The following is a 20,600-nucleotide window of genomic DNA, read 5'->3' on the forward strand; positions in this document are numbered from 1 at the left end:
TTTTAGAAATGATTTGCATGTAAAATGTTGAAAAAAAAATCAATTAACGTCTAGTGCCATAGCGAAGATTTATATAATTTTTAGAACCATGAATTTGCAGTGCAGCAGTGAGACCTCTAAAAAAAAACAGTGAACAACTGATGCTATTAAAGATGCCTTTTTCTCTTGGTAATGAATCCATTAGAATCAGTTGTTCAACCAGAAAGAAAAGGCACTTACGTTGCACTACAAATATATTTTGGCATTATCTGTCAATATGTTTCAAAACTAATTTTGTTCAATATTTATTGGTTCCAGCTTTCTATTTGAGGTATATGCTGCAAGAGAAGGAAAAATCCACAAGTATTTGGATTATAGCAGTGACTGTTTTCCACATTTATATTCACCTACAATACCAACCATTTTGACTTTGTTAAACAATATATCAATCAATCAATCACTCAAATAAACATTACAAAAAGCTTAGATGTCAGTGCTGTCCAATTACTATAGAACGAAGTGCACATAACGCAGTTCACAATCACAGTCAGGAGTTGTTAATAAATTGAAAAACATTAATTCACATACACTCAAAATTTTACCAATTCATTAAATACAATTATCAAAAGATAAATGGGAATCAACATGAATGAGACAGTTTGTAAGGAATTCACAAGTGTAGAAACTATACAGGGAAACCCAACATACCTCTTCACTAAGTGCACAGCAGAAGTACAAAATTTAAATTATATTCTAACATGAAAAACCAATTTCCCCAAGAGGTACATATAAAATAGTCTTAAACAACTGAAATTAACACCAATGTATGTATAATTAATAATTTACAAAATAATTGACAGAATATAAGTACACCCACGGTAATTGTGAGAGAACTGCATCCAGTCAGTACAGGCTTCAGGGAACAACAAAAAATAGCAGTAAACTGCACAACTTGCACTTCACATCAAAATAATGTCTCCTGGCTTCCTTTCATAGAATTCTGTAAAATGGAACTGTACAAAGATTTCACATTGTTACTTGCAAAATATACAACCTACAGCAAAATACATCCCACAGTAAAAGGTGTCTCAAGACATCCTTGTAATAGAATTCTCTAAAATGAAACTGTACAAATTTTTCAGATTGTTACTTGCAAAATATACAACCTACAGTGAAATACATCCACAAGGTTTTTTGTTTTATTTTTCTGACAAACTTTAGGTTTAAATCAATCTTAAAAACAACGTGTCTATTTTGCTTTCAATGCATTTTACACAGGCACCATACTAGTCATCAGAATTTAAATTTACCTGAACACAAGGGAGACAAAAGATGGTGATTAACTGCGATTGAGGCATAAACCCAATTTGATAAATAATATGGGCTTTGTAAACATCCCTCTCATGCTCTTATCACCATTAAACCTGCTGCCATCACTCTAAATCCACTCTACAGCACCTTCTGTAACCCGTTTCTTATCCACAGGTATAAAGTCTCCTTAACTTCAATTCATGTAGTTCTCCAAACTAAACAATTAGTAGCACCTTAAAACATATTGCACTTGGAAAGTAAGACGATATTGATGCTGCCATTTTTACTTGGTGGTCAGTCACTGAAGATGTTTAAACGTTTGAGGTCGTATCTGTTTGCTCCTTCAATTAGAAAATATGAAGTAGAACAGACTGAAATGTAACTCTGTAAATGTAATGTTTCCTCATTAAAGACCAAAGGTGGTCCAATATGTGTTTCACATTCAGGGGCACGATGGTAGACTATGACAGCCTTTATCTCGTGGTCCTGCACAGTAACAGAGAAATATCTTACCAAGAAATATAATACCAGTAGGAGAGTGAGCAGTTTGGCTGGAGTTAATTCTGTTGCAAAATCAGGTTTTCTAGCTCATCTGCTGAGCGAAGTAAAAAGGCTGCTGACTCTCTATATCCTGCTACAAGCTGTCGTACTGCATTTATTTCAGTGGGACTCAGCTGAGCTGGTGGAGTTTTGGAATTGTTAATGTTGGAGGATCCGGAGTGTGATGCAAGCGACTTCTTCACGCTGAGATCTGCTGGCCCTTTGAATAAAAATAAAACATTACTCAGGATTTGGATGTTGTTCTACTGTATATCCTTCCTTAATCTCCAAGTTAATCTATTAATAATATCATTTTACCTTCACATTTTTTAACAAGGTTCATTCAAAACATAAAATGCATGGATCCAAGGGTGAAGAGCCAATTAAATTCAAATATTGCTCATCGGCAAGAAGGGGCTAAAAGTTTTATGGGTGTTTTGTAACTGTAAAGCTATTTGGAGTGGAGTGATGCTGAGCTCAATAATTAGTTCCTTGCCATGTATAAATAATAACGAAAGGCCTAAATGCAGGGGCATTAGAAAGATGCACAGTAGAAAAATTATACATGTGGTTGACAATAAAGACGAAGGCTTTAAATTGCAGAAAGATCGAGATGGTCTGTTCATTTGGTTCAGTTTCATGCAAGCTTGGACCTGATTATCAAGGTAAGTGTAGTGATTTGCCTTATATGGGAATATTTTCCAGTGTTGTGTTAATAAAGTGCAATTGTTCTGGAGGTGGCAATCAATTAACTATTGCTCCCAGAACAATAAGCACGGACAAAGAAGATAAGAGGAGAAAGCCACGTGGCCCCTCAAATCAGCCCCATCATTCAACATGAACATGGCTGTTCAAATGTGATCCAACCTCATGTGCATTGTCCAAAAGGAACCTACACACAACATTCAACATTGAAGATTGGTGTAAGAGTGAAACCCGATTGAAAATGCTCAGTCAAATTTTCAGTCCACATTCAACTTGACAATGGAGCATCCCAGCTGCCATTTTGTTATTTTCCAATCCACATTTGAGCCTATGTTCTGTGAAAGGCCACATGTTGTTGCACAACTTTACTCTGGAACCCAGCAAATACAAACCCTGCTCTCAGCTGTTGAAATAAGAGCAATATGCTCAAACTATAAATGTCTTTGATTATTCACTGAATTTGAAATGCAACCTTTCAGTTTGGGTGCACAATCCTGTATATTGGCAATTGAAGGATATATATTTCAGTATCAGATCAGATTAGTTTAGTGTCATATACACCAAGGTGCAATGAAACACAAATATGTAAATTATTGCTAACCCCAGGCTGTTTTAGATGTTTTAGTATTGCTTTTGATATATTACTGATGATCAACAAAATATATCTTATATACCTACCACTGCTAGTGCTATCACTTGATAAGGAAGGTGGATTTTGCTTCCCACCACCCAGCCCCGTGTAACCATGGTAATAGCCTGTATTTCCATTGATGTACATCAGATCTTGAGAGTAAGAAACTGCTGGAGCTGTGTAATTAACTTGGGCAGAGTCTTTTGTCCATTGCTTCCCAACTGTCGTCGGCTCATCCTGCAAAAGAGTAAGTGTTTCTTTCAATGAAATACAAATTTAATGGAAATAATAGTAATGCAAACAAAAGCAACAAAAAGTTTTCTAACTTTCTGCTGTCAGAAAAACATTCGGAGGTTATGTTTGACGAAAAATGATATTCTCCTTCCTTAGTTGAAAATTAATGGCCACATTGTGGTCACAAGCAGCCTGGGAATTTTATAAGCTTGTCATAAGTTTTTATAGATATGTGAAGAGAAAAAGATTAGTTAAAACAAATGTAGGTCCCTTACAGTCAGAAACAGGTGAATTGATCATGGGGAACAAGGACATGGCAGACCAATTGAATAACTACTTTGGTTCTGTCTTCACTAAGGAAGACTTAATTAATCTGCCGGAAATAGCAGGGGACCGGGGGTCAAATGAGATGGAGAAACTGAGTGAAATCCAGGTTAGCCGGGAAGTGGTGTTAGGTAAATTGAATGGATTAAAGGCCGATAAATCCCCAGGGCCAGATAGGCTGCATCCCAGAGTACTTAAGGAAGTAGCCCCAGAAGTGGATGCATTAATGATAATTTTTCAAAACTCTTTAGATTCTGGAGTAGTTTCTGAGGATTGGAGGGTAGCTAATGTAACCCCACTTTTTAAAAAGGGAGGGAGAGAGAAAACGGGGAATTACAGACCAGTTAGTCTAACATCGGTAGTGGGGAAACCGCTGGAGTCAGTTATTAAAGATGGGATAGCAGCACATTTGGAAAGTGGTGAAATCATTGGACAAAGTCAGCATGGATTTATGAAAGGTAAATCATGTCTGACGAATCTTATAGAATTTTTCGAGGAGGTAACTAGTAGAGTGGATAAGGGAGAACCAGTGGATGTGTTATATCTGGACTTTCAGAAGGCTTTCGACAAGGTCCCACATAAGAGATTAGTATACAAACTTAAAGCACACGGTATTGGGGGTTCAGTATTGATGTGGATAGAGAACTGGCTGGCAGACAGGAAGCAAAGAGTAGGAGTTAACGGGTCCTTTTCAGAATGGCAGGCAGTGACTAGTGGGGTACCGCAAGGCTCAGTGCTGGAACCCCAGCTATTTACAATATATATTAATGATTTGGACGAGGGAATTGAATGCAACATCTCCAGGTTTGCGGATGACACGAAGCTGGGGGGCAGTGTTAGCTGTGAGGAGGATGCTAGGAGGCTGCAAGATGACTTGGATAGGCTGGGTGAGTGGGAAAATGCATGGCAGATGCAGTATAATGTGGATAAATGTGAGGTTATCCACTTTGGTGGCAAAAACAGGAAAGTAGACTATTACCTGAATGGTGGCCGATTAGGAAAAGGGAAGATGCAACGAGACCTGGGTGTCATGGTACACCAGTCCAAATCAGTAAGACTAAGTCAGCTAATTTTAATTACATTTAGATAACATAGAGCAACAAATATTTGGAAAAGCACGTAAGATTACAGACACAAGTTAAAAGAGACAAGCAGAAAATGTTAATGTGATTTTTTTTAAAATCAGGACTTCAAATTTTCTGCTGAGGGAAAATATTGTAAAATTCATCTTTAAAGTTTAGATGTTTTGAAGGATGTTCAGTCATAATAACACTTACTCATCAATGTATCAACAACTTTTTCAGCTGATTTTACAATATATCTACTGGGTCCATACCATTGCTGTGAATTTAATATATTTTCAATAACTGCAGCATTGCAATCTGTAGGGAAAAAGGTTGTATCTAACAGTAGTTTCTTGATTTATATGCTGAACCATATAAAAGTAATAACTGATGGCTTCATTGGTTTTACTACAGTAAGATCCAGACCTGTTACAGTCAAATTAGTTAATTTAAATTGACAGAAAATTATAGACCGTAATGCTAAGTGAAAACTTTCTATACATACCAACATAAATATTGATTCCAAATTGAAACCCTACTAAGAGTTTTGCCCCAAATCAAAAATGGTATTATTTGAAATAGTTGAAAGATACAACATTTAAAAAATGGCTTAATTATTTATTCTTTTATTTGTTATTTTAATAATTGTAATTATACTTATTGTGGGACAATGAAACATATCAGGAATAATGAATACACAAGAAACCACAGATGCTGAAATCTGGAGCAAAGAACAAACTACTGGGGAAACTCAGCAGCCAGGCAGCATCTATGGAAAGAAATGGACAGTGAATGTTTGTTTTTTTAAATTAGGATAAATCTGTGACTGGCATTTACCCTTTCTGTAGGATATTCAAAGTCTGCAGAAATATATTTTAAATTACTTTAAAACTCAGGTTATTTTTGGGAGCTGGATATGATACCACATCTATATTCTTATCAAGAGTGATCCTGTAACGATAGATTTTGCATAGTACACAGCAGATTCAAAGCCAATATCACATGTTTTAAGAAATTTAAGTCATAAATCTGCTTTCCAGATATTGACTCATTGCTCTTTAATTTTCACAGGGTTGCAAAACAAAAGCTTTTCACTGAACCTAGGTACAAGTGACAATAAAGTATCATTGAGTCATTGTCAATAAAATGCAGAACTCCCAGCACCATCATATTTAGAAAATTGTGCTAGAATTGGCAGATCTGTGGGTAGATTAAAACAGTATAGATGACCAACAGATATATTCAAATCGGCTCTTCACATATGAAGGCAATTTACCAAGCTAGGAATTACAGAATTATACAACCATGGATCTGCTAAATCATTGATATATTGTCTCATTCCTTTTCTCATTCTTTCACAAACTTTAAATTTTCCTGTTGAAAAGCTGTATTTTACCCCGTTATTCAATATATCAAAACCCCTCGTTACAATGTTTTTGGGATGGAAGAGTTCCATAGGTTCTTCTGCAGGCTCTTCTTTAAGTCTCAAAAACCTTCCTAAATTAAAGGACACATAAAATAGAAATCTGAAGGAGCCCATTTGGGCCATGGTATCTAAGCAAAAAATTAATCCATTTAGATAAGGAAAGTTGGTTAGTGGGTGCAAGCATTATCTGGCTGTCAATGCATTTCTGTGGCAGATCTTGTTCAGATCCAGTCCCAATACTATTTTATAATTGGGACGGTTATCTGTAGTTCGGGGCTTGCTAATCATGTTGGAACAGATTTCATTCAACAAGTACCTGTGAGAAGAGATGTGAATGGGTGGTTGATGGTCAGCATGAAGGTGAGCTTGGTGGGCTGAAGGAAGTGTCCGCGCGGTATCGCTCTATGATTCTAAAATCCATTCCAGGTAAGTGCAGATCTAGAAGAAAAGGGAGCAGCGAGCATGGGTGCCACTGCCAGGAAATTCTGGGCCATGTGTCAGCAGTTCCAAATTCATAATTTCTAAATTAGTAGTACTTTTTCTGGTATTACCATCTCCAAAAGCTTGTCCATCACTGGGCTGGGCTCACTAGTTTATGGCTATGCAATTAGTCTCCAAACCTATAATTTTGAAATTCTAGAAGCTGCATGTCCTTTGCTTAAATTATTGTGGATTGGCCTCAGATACATTACTGCAGCATAATATTCAACAGGCGATTACACCTACATCAGTGCATTTGCAAGAAGTTGCCAAGTACATAATAGCAGAAATTCCATTGATTATTAATTTATTTCTGCACATCTGATGCTTCCTCTTCTGTCACAAATAAAAAAGGACTGCAATGTATAACATGTACTAGAAGTGAACTAATATTGAATACTTTAGTGCCTCGATCATGTAATTCACCAGTGCATTTGAGAAAGCAAAATGCTGTTTAGTTGCTACTGCACTTGCTGCCTTGCAATCGTGTGCTACAGTACCTTCTTGACCGAGTACTAATGGAGGGTAGCTATTTAGCTGGAGGGCAGGATGCTTGTGATGTGGGCCGCCTATTACTATTGTTTGTGATGAACTCAGTAAAGGTGCACGATGCCAAAGATGCCCTTTATTTTGATAGTCCATTTCTAAGTAATTTGACACATGCAGGGTTGGGTGATGACTGAAGAATTAGCTCTTTATTCTATCAAGCCCCATTATAATTTTGAACATGGTTATAAAAAATCTCCCTGTCTTCTCTGCTCAAAGGAGAACAACATAAATCACTCAGTATTAGAAGTTTATTTCAGAAACTAGTTTTTTACATTACTGCAGTTTGCTTTAGGGCTGCATTTTCTTTCGTGTGCAGAAGGCATGTAGATGAAAAATTAATGCCGTGAGGGGCTGCTGGGTATATTTCCACCAAACATGGTAACAGGCTCACAAACTCATCTCGTGTCACTGCAAACTATGAATTCCTCACAGCACTTTGGAAGCAGTTGATGTATTTAATCAATCAAAGAGGATGTAGTTTTGCAGGATTTCCCCCCCCCCCCCCCCCCCCCCCCCCCCCCCCCCCCCCCCCCCCAACCCCTCAATGAATTATTATTTCCTGGCTTGTGGCATTTGACGAAACTGTCCTGTTCTTGGGGTGAAGATCTACCAGGAAACTGCAACAAAGCCTCTCAGCCAGGACATAGAGGTACGCAGGATGAAATTTGCAGGACGTACTCAGAATGTCACCAGAACGTGCACCTAAGACATGGCATGGCATGGCAACCTGACGGAAGAAGAAAAAAAGGCCGACCAAAACTCACATGGAGGCAAACATTCCAGAAGGTTTTGGAAGCCCGGGACGCAAGCCTATCGAGGGTGGAAGACGTCGGACATAACCATACAGAATGGCGAAAGCTTGCTGCCCAATGCACTCAGCAGTGTGGGAGGAACTAAGTCTAAAAGGAATGAATGCATTAAGTGCTTTTTGGTGATTATTTTTTTACTGTTTCATCTGCACACTGAAGGGACGGGACGCTGGATATTTGGCGAACATAATGCTCTGAAGGATAGGACAGAGGGCGGAAATAAGAAAACCTCATCCTATTGAAAGTATGGACTCCCAAAGACATGCAGATGTGTAGGCCTCCGGAAATTGCTCCTGGTGTGTAGGGAGTGGATATGAGAGTGGGATAACATTGAACTAGGGTGGGCAAGTGTGAACTAGTTGATGGGTGATTGATGGTCGGTGTGGACTAGTTTTCTGGCATTTCTATCTCTAAATCTGGCTGTTTGTATCTCTAAACTAATAACAGCGACTGCATTTATACAGTGTCTTTAACACAGCAAAATCTTCCAAGGACTTCAACTCGCATTTTACCAAACAAATCTTTACACAAAGCTACGTAAAGGGAATGGAGGGCCAACAACTAAAATAATCTAAGGACCAACTTAAATATAAACAAAACAGAGAAGAGGTTGGAAATTCATAAGCTAAGTATACGCACTCATAATAGACAAGTCATTAAAACTGAAGATCTCACAGTGGGTTGAAGAGCTTGACAAGGTTAAGGAGAAAGTGAGTAGTGAGGCAACGGAGGGATTTGAAAGTAAGAATGGAAATGTTAAAATCAGGAACCAATTTAGGCATAATGGATGAATAGGATGTTTCACAGAAAAATATAGGATGTTTTACAGAAAAATATTTTCATTACATTTAGAAGGAAGTAATTTGAAAATGTCTGTATGCTATTAACATGTCTAACAATTATCTGGAATCAGAACATACAACAAATGATGCATAATGCATAATTTTAGTGGGGATTTTTTTCCCAAATGTCCCATCCTCCACATCCCTTTCTGGAGAACCTTATCAAATAATGCAGCTGAACAGAGAAGTAACGAAAATGACAAATTGTCATTTACCAATAATAGTGACCACATTCTTTAGAAGATTGAGGCTGTTCAGTAGGTCGACCAATAGTCTTTTGAACTTTTACGGTGGAGAGCCGACTGACTGGTTGCTTTAAGGCCTGGATCAGTACTTCGAACCCCCAGAAATGAAGGAGACTGCAGAAAGTGGAAGGCATTGCCTGTTCCACCACGAGTATTGACTTCCCTGGCATTGAATGGATCTACAACAGTTGCTGTCTCTAAAAGCAGCTAATATCATCAAAGATCCACACCACCCTGGCTCTCATCTTGCTAATAGCTTTGGGGGAAGGTACAGACGCCTGAAAACCATGTCCGCCGGTTTAATAATAGCTTCTTCCCAGCAACCATCAGACTCTATTAACACTGCACAACACTAACCACAACCCTCCCTTAGCAACTATGATCTACAATGGACTTTGTTTTGGTGACATTACGTACTTTAGTCTTAAACTATTATTGTCCGGGTATTGAGTATTACTGTTTATTAACATTGTATTATTGTATATTTATTTGTGCGCTATTGCATTAATTGGCCTGTAAAGCTGTGGCAAGTGAGAATTTCACTGTTCCATTCCCAGGATCCATGACAGTTAAACACCCATGACTCTTAAGGAAAGGACGACATCTTAAGGAACTGGAATTTGTTAGCATTCTGATTTCATGAAATCAGGCAAACATATGCCAACTGGACCTCCCCTTGATACACTGGACAGTTTATCACTGAAAAGGAAAAGTTTCCACACCATCCATATATATGTGGTGGACTACAAGAAGAATTTATTCAAGGTGAGTGGCATGTTTCTGGGAAACATCCCAGAGCTGTCCACAATGCCAGACATTTTTAGTATCTGGCTTTGCCCAGAGAGATAATTGCTGGGCTTTCACTACTTTGTTAGCTGTTCGTCCCAACATGCTCTCCACCAGTGCGAGTGACCACATATACAAGAGCAATGGAGTTCCAAAATCACCATGGGATAAATAAACAGAAGTCTGCTGATGATGAGATTCTGTGGCCAGGGGCATTTTACAATATACACCAAGCAAGTGTGAATATTTCATCTTCTGCTGCCGCTTGCTGCCAATCAAAGAGAGCCGCTGCTGCGAGAAGTAGAGAGGTAATGAGCCCCAGAACCCAGGAGCAACAGAAACATGACAAACAAAACAAAGATGGTGGCCACCAGAGGCCCTGCTTAGCACCGAGACTCACTTCCACCTAAGTGGACGAGGCTGACTTTGACCACATGGGAAATAAGGTAATCCTGACTAAATATGATTTTCAGAAAAAGCATACAAAATACATGTGAAGAACCGAGTGAATTCCTCAACACTACAATCCTTAACATTGTGACTGTATAATCAGTCAGGAGAGCCCAGATTTTGCATGAAAACCTCCAGGAACCTACCCTCACTGAACATAACACGTCAATAACACATTCCTGATCCAATTAATTTAAAGGCATGCTGTAACATCTCTGGGTTTTCTGGTGAGTGGAACCACATTTGAAGAACTCAAACCTCTCTGTAAAATCTAATGTTAAACCTGGAGTATTGTGTGCAGTTTTGGTCCCCTAATTTGAGGAAGGACATTCTTACTATTGAGGGAGTGCAGCGTAGGATGGCGGGACTGTCATATGCTGAGAGAATGGAGCGGCTGGGCTTGTATACTCTGGAGTTTAGAAGGATGAGAGGAGGTCTTATTGAAACATAAAAGATTATTAAGGGTTTGGACAGGCTAGAGGCAGGAACCATGTTCCCGATGTTGGGAGAGTCCAGAACCAGGGGCCACAGTTACAGTATAAGGGGTAAGCCATTTAGAACGGAGTCGAGGAAACACTTTTTCTCACAGAGTTGTTAGTCTGTGGAATTCTCTGCCTCAGAGGGCGGTGGAGGCCGGTTCTTTGGATACTTTCAAGAGAGAGCTAGATATGGCTCTGAAAGATAGCGGAGTCAGGGGATATGGGGAGAAGGCAGGAATGGGGTACTGATTGGGGAAGATCAGCCATGATCACATTAAATGCTGGTGCTGGCTCGAAAGGCCGAATGGCCTACTCCTACACCTATTGTCTATTGTCTCTCGGACCTCAGTCCATTGTGTGAGAATTACAATTCTGCAGATGTAAACAGTCAGATCACCTTGATGTCTCTTGTGAAATATGATATTTCTACAAGCATTATTTCATTGACTGGGAATTTTCACTCCTGGAGGAGACTACTGAAGCTACCTCCTGGCAGGTTCTGTAATGCATCTGTAGATCTGCCAGCTTAGCGCAGAGAATCATTTCCCCAGCTTGTTATTGACGGAATTGCAGATGTCCCCAAGTCTTGCCTTTCCTGTCTCTTCCAAAATATCCTTCTCTGAATGCTGTGTAGTAAAGTGTCAGAAATATGTGCAGAAGTGGGTTATATCCTGCTAGGACTGGTCCAGGTCCTGCTCTAACCTATTGCTAGTGGTAAATCACTGTTTTATTATTGGATTTTAGCAAATAATGCTATTTTTTCTAGGGCACCCAAATAGGCATTTAACTGCACACCAAAGACAAAAGCAACTGAACTTCTTGAGTGAACTTATGAATGTTCGAATATTCACCAGAGTGAAAATGGAAAAGCTCAAGAAACAGCAAACCCATTCATGATTAACTTTTGACACCTTGGCAAGGCCATTTATGTTTCATCCTTGCAATCGTCAGTTAACTTTCATCAAGTTGTATCTCAGCATCTTGTTTAACATGTTATATTTGAGTACTAGTATTTTAATTTTAATATCTATTAAAACCCTAATATGGGGATATGGTAACTCAGTTAATATCTTTTCCAAAGAATGGAATCTCCACCATTCCATCTGTGATTCAGGTTACGTGTTCAGCTCAAATAAGGACAATCACCTAAGGGACATATTATCATGTACTTTTTATATCAATTACACTGTAACCATATGAGACTCATTCAATTCTGAGACGAATACCTGTTGCTGTTGACGTACATCCAGACGCATTCTCTTTGCTGCATTTCTGCTCTCGCTCTCACATGCGGTGGCCAATATGTTCTCTGCTACTGCAGAAGTGAGGTGCGAAGGGATGGGGCGAGACTAAAGAAAGAAACACAAAAGATTATACTGGACTTGTAAAAGGTAATTAAAAGCCTACGCAAATATTTATGGACTATATTTCTGAAACAAGAACACCGATAGCAAACCTGTTTGCTTCAACACAATGTGAGGCAAAAAAATAAAATTACTAAAATATACAATTGACATTCGAGATCAAACCTAACAAAGCCACACAAAGCTATCACAAATATGTTTTTTTTCTGCTTAACTGTAGTAGGCTTAATTCAGTCTACTTTTCTCTGTTTCAGTTTTCACCAACTCTAAGCAGCATCCTTTGGGTTGACTGCTGCATAACTACTGCTGTTACAGAACTGCCACTTTCAACTCAAAGAACTTGGACTGCAAAAAACATATTATAGGCATGCTGCAATTTATAATCATACTGAATGCCACATTCAACATTACGATTTTGCTGACAGTTACCTTAGAAGTATTGGAAATAACAAAACGTTCATTCCTTGCTTCAAAACATGCAAACTATTTGCAAATAGGAAATTATAGGTGTGGAATTGTGAATGATATGAGGGAAAGCATAAGGGTTAAAATATTTTTAAGGTGAAATAAACAGAATTAAATCTGACATAATTTGGTGAATTAGTTTTCATTAAAACATCATTCTCCATTAGGTCTTCATCATTTTCATCAAATTTGTTTTACCTGAAGATTGACTGCATCATAAATATTTTATTAAATTCAGTTTCATTAAATCAAACTCTTTTATGATACATCATTCAATTTTTATTAGAAAATACCATAAGCCCCAATGTTTAAACAAAAGAAAAACAAATATTTTAACAATTGAGAGCTATCTTATTTTATACGAGTAGATGAAACACATGCAGGAAATCTGAAATAAAGGCAGAAAATGCTGGAAATAACTGGCCAGGTCACATTCGTGGGAAGAGAAACTGAGATGAGTTACAGAGAAAGGTTGAACAAGTTAGGGCTTTATTCTTTGGAGCGCAGAAGGTTAAGGGGGGACTTGATAGAGGTTTTTAAAATGATGAGAGGGATAGACAGAGTTGACGTGGAAAAGCTTTTCCCACTGAGAGTAGGGAAGATTCAAACAAGGGGACATGACTTGAGAATTAAGGGACTGAAGTTTAGGGGTAACATGAGGGGGAACTTCTTTACTCAGAGAGTGGTAGCTGTGTGGAATGAGCTTCCAGTGAAGGTGGTGGAGGCAGGTTCGTTTTTATCATTTAAAAATAAATTGGATAGTTATATGGATGGGAAAGGAATGGAGGGTTATGGTCTGAGCGCAGGTATATGGGACTAGGGGAGATTATGTGTTCGGCACGGACTAGAGGGGTCGAGATGGCCTGTTTCCGTGCTGTAATTGTTATATGGTTATATGGTTATTATATGAGAGAAACATAGTTAAATATTAACAGTTAACATTTCAGGTTGAAGACCCTTCATCAGAACTGGGAAAGAGACAAAAGAAGCTCATAAAGCTGTGGGAAAGGTGGAGGAGGGGATGTCTCTGATAGAGTAAACCAGCATGACTATGGGGATAATTTATAAATAAGGTTATCTGGTTAACGAATGGGAGTTTGACATAGATGAAAGTACATAAACAAAATAATGTAGTAGTTACAAAATGCAGGGCAAGATGATTACAAGCTCGGTAGGTCAGGCTGGGAATGTCACAGAGTCATACAGCACAGGAGCAGGCCCTTGGGCCCAACTTGCCCATGTCGACCAAGATGCTCCATCTACACTAGTCACACCTGCCCGCGTTTGGCCCATATCCCTCTCAACCTTTTCTATCCATGTGCCTTTCCAAATGTTTTTTCAATGTTGTTATACGTGCCTCGCCCACCTCCTCTAGCAAGTCGTTTCATATACCTACCATGTGAGTTTCATATACCTACCTCTATATGAATCCCCTCAAATTCCTATTATATCTTTCCCCTCTCACTTTAACCCTATGACCTCTGATTCTTCTATTCTGGTCCTCCATCCTCAGAGGAAAAGAAAAGGGGGGAAAAAAATAAGTCTAAAAAATGACAATGTTGGTAGCAAATAGTTACTAACAGTGATAAGGTAGGATGGTGAATCATGGGACTGTCCCGGCGATTTTTTAGGTGACTGCAGGAGACTATGCAATCGCCACATGGTCACCACATGTTCGCGGGTAGTTGCCGGGGAGTCCCTTCATGGTCACGACGAGTTCCCGCATTCTGGGAACTAGTCGCGGCCTCATTATGGTCGCCGCAAATTTTTCAACATGTTGAAAAATTAACGGCGACTAGAATGAAACCACCATGAAGAGTAGCGAGAATTCTCATGCCGTAGGTGGGTCGCCAGGAGGTTCTAGTGGGTTGCCAGGAGGTCGAAAGTTCTCATAGGTTGTAGCCGGTGCTGACCGGTGAATTTCATTGGCTCATTAGGGGAAAAAAACGTAAGCAGTAGTTTTCAGAATCACGGATAACCAACCGGTAATATTAATGTCCGCCGAGCTTCACAGCCGTGTAGCTCTGGCTTCTTAAATGTTGTCTCCATTCTTTCTCCCTCCTTCTCCCCCCCCCTCCCCCACTCTTTTAAAGAACTTACAGTACACTGGGAAAAAAAACGTAACCAGTAGTCACCGACCGGTAATGTTAAATGTCTGCCGAGCTTCACAGCCGTGTATCTCTGGCTTCTTAAATGTTGGCTCCACTCCTTCTCCCTCCTTCTTCCCTTTCTCACCCCCCCCCCCCCTCCTCCCCTCTTTTAAAGGACTTACCGTACACTGGGGAAAAAAACGTAAGCAGTAGTTACAAACCGGTAATTTTAAATGTCCGCCGAGCTTCACAGCCGTGTATCTCTGGCTTCTTAAAAGTTGTCTGGCTTCTTAAAAGTTGTCTCCACTCCTTCTCCGCCCTCTTTTAAAGAGTTTAACGTACATGTGTGTCTGTATCAACTTGGCTTTGCACCGTGTGAATTTCACTCAGACAGCGCTCCCTCCGCTTGCCCTGTCCCCCGCCTGCATAACGGGCTGGTGAAGGAAGCGATGTGTGTGTGTGTGTGTGTGTGTGTGTGTGTGTGTGTGTGTGTGTGTGTGTGTGTGTGTGTGTGTGTGTGTGTGTGTGTGTTCCACTCTGACAGTCGCCGTTCCAGTTGCTGTTTTTTCAGGCGAATGCCGGCAACTTGGCAGCAGTCGCCTGAAAAATCGCCTAAGTGGGAAAAGCCCATTAGGAAATGCTTACAACTCTTGCCTAAACAACAATGCCTTTGATTTCTAAAATGTCTACATTGAAATACAGTGGACCAGATATGCTTTTGCAATTTTGTGCTCTGAAGGAAATAATTTATTTCAAGACTTATTTATATTGGGTACATGCGTAGGCCATGCACCTTCAAATAAATGTGCAGGTCCTCCATGCAGATGGGTACCTACACAAAAAGACCATCAGAAATACACAATGGTGGATCTTATCATAATTTGTGTAAAATTCATTACAACACTGAACGCCAGTAAATAGCTTGGGACAGTTCCACTAAAACTGGACAATTTGAGAGCCATGACTTGCTTTGATGTTGATTAAAGAAGACTGGGCTCTTGGTCCAACAATGGGGAGAAGTCTGGGGTGTCGATTTTCTGGCAGGTCAGTTCTCAAAATATTTTATTTTCTCTTCAATTCCCTAACATTTCACTGCTCATGTTATTAGGATCCCAATCTTGAATCTGTATCCACAAACCTCCATCCTGACACAGACAATAGACAATAGGTGCAGGAGTAGGCCATTCGGCCCTCCGAGCCAGCACCACCATTCAATGTGATCATGGCAGATCATCCACAATCAGTACCTCGTTCCTGCCTTCTCCCCATATCCCCTGACTCCACTATCTTTAAGAGCCCTATCTAGCTCTCTCTTGAAAGTATCCAGAGAACTGGCCTCCACTGCCCTGTGAGGCAGAGAATTCCACAGACTCACAACTCTCTGTGTGAAAAAGTGTTTCCTCATCTCTGTTCTAAATGGCTTACCCCTTATTCTTAAACTGTGGCCCCTGGTTCAATACAATACAATACAATACGGTTTATTTGTCACATTGCACATAAAGTGCAAGTGAAATGAATATGTCAGCAGCGGTACAATGATTAAGAACACACACAAAAACACAATAAAAATTTAACATAAACATCCACCACAGCATTCATCACTGTGGTGGAAGGCACACAATTTGGCCAGTCCTCCCCCATTTTCCCCTGTGGTCGGGACCTCAACCCTCCTCAGCCGTTGCTGCGGGCGTCCAGATGGTAAAAGGACAAGGTACAAGTCCAGGTAAGTCCAGGATCGGCTCTTCCCCACCGGAGACCGCGGCTTTAAGTTGGTGTAGGCCGCAGGCTGGCGGTCGAGATTTAAAGTTTAAAGTTCCCGCCGCGCCGCAGCCAGAAGCACCGCAGACCGCAGGGCCGGAGGTCGAAGCTACCCTCCAGGGGTGATGGTAAGTCGCCACCGCGCCCGCGGTAGAAGTTAGCCGCGGGCCGGCAGTGATGGCTTCTTCTTCCCCCGGGTCCCCCATGAGGGATCCCGGGCTGCAGACGCCGCGCCAGCTGGAGCTGTGCAGACAGCGCGCGGCTTCAGGCTGCCGGCTGCCCCGGGCCAGCGAAACGGAGTGCTCCCCTCCAGCGAGCCCCAGCGAGGGCTCACCCGCTCCACGCCGAGAGTCCACGCTGCGCCCGCCGCTGAAGCCCCGGGCGCGTCTCTGGGAAAGGCCGCGCCGATCCTTGCTGTTAGGCCACGGGGGAGGCGACCTGGAAAAAGTCGCCTCTCCATGGAGGAGGCGGCCGAAACGGTTTCCCCCTAACCCCCCCACACCACCCCCCACACAAAACACACAAAGAAACATTAAAAACATACTTTAAAACATACTAAAAAAAATAAAAAAGTTGAAAAAACTAACGCGCTGCTGACAGGGCTGCCACCATTGCAGCGCCCCCACCACTGGTTCTGGACTCCCCCAACATCGGGAACATGTTTCCTGCCTCTAGCATGTCCAAACCCTTAATAATCTTGTCTGTTTCAATAAGATATCTGCTCATCCTTCTAAATTCCAGTATACAAGCCCAGCAGCTCCATTTTCTCAGCATATGACAGTTCCGCCATCCTGGGAATTTACCTTTGGGAACCTATACAGCACTCCCTCAATAGCATGAATGTCCTTCCTTAAATTCGGAGGCCAAAACTGCACGCAATACTTCAGGGGTGGTCTCACTAGGGCCCTGTACAACTGCAGAGTACCTCTTTGCTCCTATACTCAACCTCTCTTGTTATGAAGGCCAACATGCCATTCACTTTCTTCACTGCCTGCTGTACCCGCATGATTACTTTCATTGACTGATGAACAAGGACCCCCCAGATCCCCATTGTACTTCCCCTTTTCCTTGACACCATTTAGATAATAATCTGCCTTCCTGTTTTTGTTACCAAAGCGGATAACCTCACATTTATCCACATTAAATTGCATCTGCCATGCATCTGCCCGCTCACCCAACCTGTCCAAGTCACCCTGCATTCTCATAGCATCCTCCTCACAGTTCACACTGCCACCCAGCTTTGTCATTTGTAAATTTGCGAATGTTACGTAATCCCTTCATCTAAATCATTAATATATATTGTAAATTATTTAAAAAGACATAACACACACTCCCCAAATGATCCTTCTCTCTAAGTCTCTATCCCTGATGCAGAACTTCTTTCAGAGTTACCTTTCAGTTTTCCCTTTATTTAATATTTATTTAAAAAGATGTGTTCCTTCTTTTAACGTTTCCCCTTCAGTGATATCCCAACTCCCTTTCTACACTGACTTCAGGCTTGTCCCCCACGCTATCTTGCATCCTCCACCGCTCGTCCTCTCAACCAGCACACTCCCATCTCTTGAACGCACAATACAGTATCGTTAACAGGGGCACTTCACATGAAAATATCTGCGCCAGGAATTGATGCCAAAAGGGAAGGACCATCTAGGTTACCTTCAATTATCATGATAGTCGAACAATACATTGTGAAAGACTAACACCAGAAATACCAAATTGCCAAATATCACTAACTTGTAAAAAGTACCAAAACTCACATGTTTGGAACAGAACGTGCATTATTTAGCAGCAAGACATGGAAACTCCTAAAACAATTCTAAAGATTACTGACAGCTGCAATCATCCATAAAACAAAAGTGGATTTCGCATGAAAAAGTATTTCAAATACATGAAACAAAAAGCAAACATTTCACTAGAATAAGGATAACAATGTTTGAAACTAAAGAAGCTAATATCTTTAGAGAAGGCAGCTTAACACAAGATGAAACAGGGCTAATACCAAATAAGATGCATCACCAAATTAAACACAAGGCGTAGCCATGGGCACTCGCATGGGCCCCAGGTACGCCTGCCTCTTTGTCGGGTACGTCGAACAATCCTTGTTCAATACGTACCAGGGCCCCATCCCCGACCTCTACCTCCGTTACATCGACGACTGCTTTGGGGCCACCTCCTGCACCCACACACAACTGACTGACTTCATCCACTTCACCACCAACTTCCATCCGGCACTGAAATACACCTGGACTATTTCCGACACTTCCCTACCATTCCTTGAACTCACTATCTCCATCGCAGGTGATAGACTCCTGACTGACATCCACTACAAACCCACTGACTCCCATGGCTATCTGGACTACACTTCTTCCCACCCTGCCTCCTGTAAGGACTCCATCCCTTACTCCCAATTCCTCCGCCTACGCCGCATCTGCTCCCAGGATGAGGTGTTCCACACCAGGACATCTGAAATGTCCTCATTCTTCAGGGAACGGGGATTCCCCTCCTCCACCATAGATGAGGCTCGCACCAGGGTCTCTTCCATACCCCGCAACACTACTCTCTCTCCCCATCCCCGCACTCGCAACAAGGGCAGAGTCCCCCTAGTCCTCACCTTTCACCCCACCAGCCGTCACATACAACAAATAATCCTACGTCATTTTCGCCACCTCCAATGTGACCCCACCACTCGCCACATCTTCCCATCTCCCCCAATGTCTGCCTTCCGCAAAGACCGCTCCCTCCGCAACTCCATTGTCAATTCTTCCCTTCCCTCCCGTACCACCCCCTCCCCGGGCACTTTCCGTTGCAACCGCAAGAAATGCAACACCTGTCCCTTTACCTCCCCCCTCGACTCCATTCAAGGACCCAAGCAGTCGTTCCAGGTGCGACAGAGGTTCACCTGTATCTCCTCCAACCTCATCTACTGCATCCGCTGCTCTAGATGTCAGCTGATCTACATCGGTGAGACTAAGCGGAGGTTGGGCGATCGTTTCGCCGAACACCTCCGCTCGGTCCGCAAGAACTTACCTGACCTCCCGGTGGCTCAGCACTTCAACTCCCCCTCCCATTCCCAATCCGACCTCTCTGTCCTGGGTTTCCTCCATTGCCAGAGTGAGCAACACCGGAAATTGAAGGAACAGCACCTCATATTCCGCTTGGGGAGCCTGCATCCGGCATGAACATTGAATTCGCCCAATTTTGTTAGCCCTTGCTGTCTCCTCCCCTTCCTTAGCCCTCGAGCTGTCTCCTCCCATCCCCCAGCCCTCGGGCTCCTCCTCCTCCCATTTTCCTTCCTTCTCCCCACCACCTCCTATCAGTCTGAAGAAGGGTTTCGGCCCGACACGTTACCTATCTCCTTCGCTCCATAGATGCTGCTGCACCCGCTGAGTTTCTCCAGCATTTTTATGTATCACCAAATTTAGTTGTTCTAAACATATAGATATTGCAATATCTTAAGTGAAATGACATTAACAAACAAAGATAATAATATAAATATATATATTATAAAATATAAATAAAATATATGTAAAATCATTAATACTGCATACACACGTATTGTGTATTAGAGATAGGACTGCTGTACCAATTTTACACTTTGCACCAATATAGATACTATTAACAGTTCAAAACCATTGTTCAAATTGTCGTATGAAGTAGCATCGGAGTGGCTAAGAATGCCTTTTTGGTACCATTTTATGCCTTCATACAAGTTGATGCAATCACTGAAAAGCTCCCAACAGAATTGCTGAACAGAACACCTTTTGAAGTGTTATTGATAGTAAGTGTAAGAATAATACATCCTTTTCTATCATTAAAATGTCACTAACATTGTTATGCCAGTGAGTGGAGCTCTGGGCACACTTTTAAGTCAGCATGCAGAAAGATGTGTTTTGCTTGAGCAGCAAGTTTTGATGCTCTCTATTTGGTTTATTTTCAGAAAATGTACTTGTACAAATCATATGGAATATCCAGCACCGGAACCCACCCACAGACAAAACTGATAAAGCAGAGTTTATTTCATCAATGCCACAAATTGAAGGAGCTCAGGTGTTAGAAGAGGCAGGGGAGG

General features: G+C 41.3%; 1 protein-coding gene across 6 annotated transcripts in view; it reads right to left on the reverse strand.

The window, feature by feature from the left end:
• Nucleotides 1-274: 274 nt before the first annotated feature.
• The window catches only part of nol4 (nucleolar protein 4), a 186,869-nt gene continuing 166,543 nt past the window's right edge, over nt 275-20,600 (reverse strand). For all 6 annotated transcript variants that reach the window (XM_033019683.1, XM_033019685.1, XM_033019682.1 and 3 more), the window contains 3 exons: nt 12,081-12,203; nt 3,214-3,403; nt 275-2,050 (listed from right to left, as the gene is read on the reverse strand). In XM_033019683.1, coding sequence (XP_032875574.1) covers nt 1,848-2,050; nt 3,214-3,403; nt 12,081-12,203 — 516 coding nt within the window. In that variant the 3' untranslated portion in view covers nt 275-1,847. The remainder of the gene's footprint in view (nt 2,051-3,213; nt 3,404-12,080; nt 12,204-20,600) is intronic.

This window comes from Amblyraja radiata, chromosome 4, assembly GCF_010909765.2.
Source record: "Amblyraja radiata isolate CabotCenter1 chromosome 4, sAmbRad1.1.pri, whole genome shotgun sequence".
NCBI lineage: Eukaryota > Metazoa > Chordata > Chondrichthyes > Rajiformes > Rajidae > Amblyraja > Amblyraja radiata.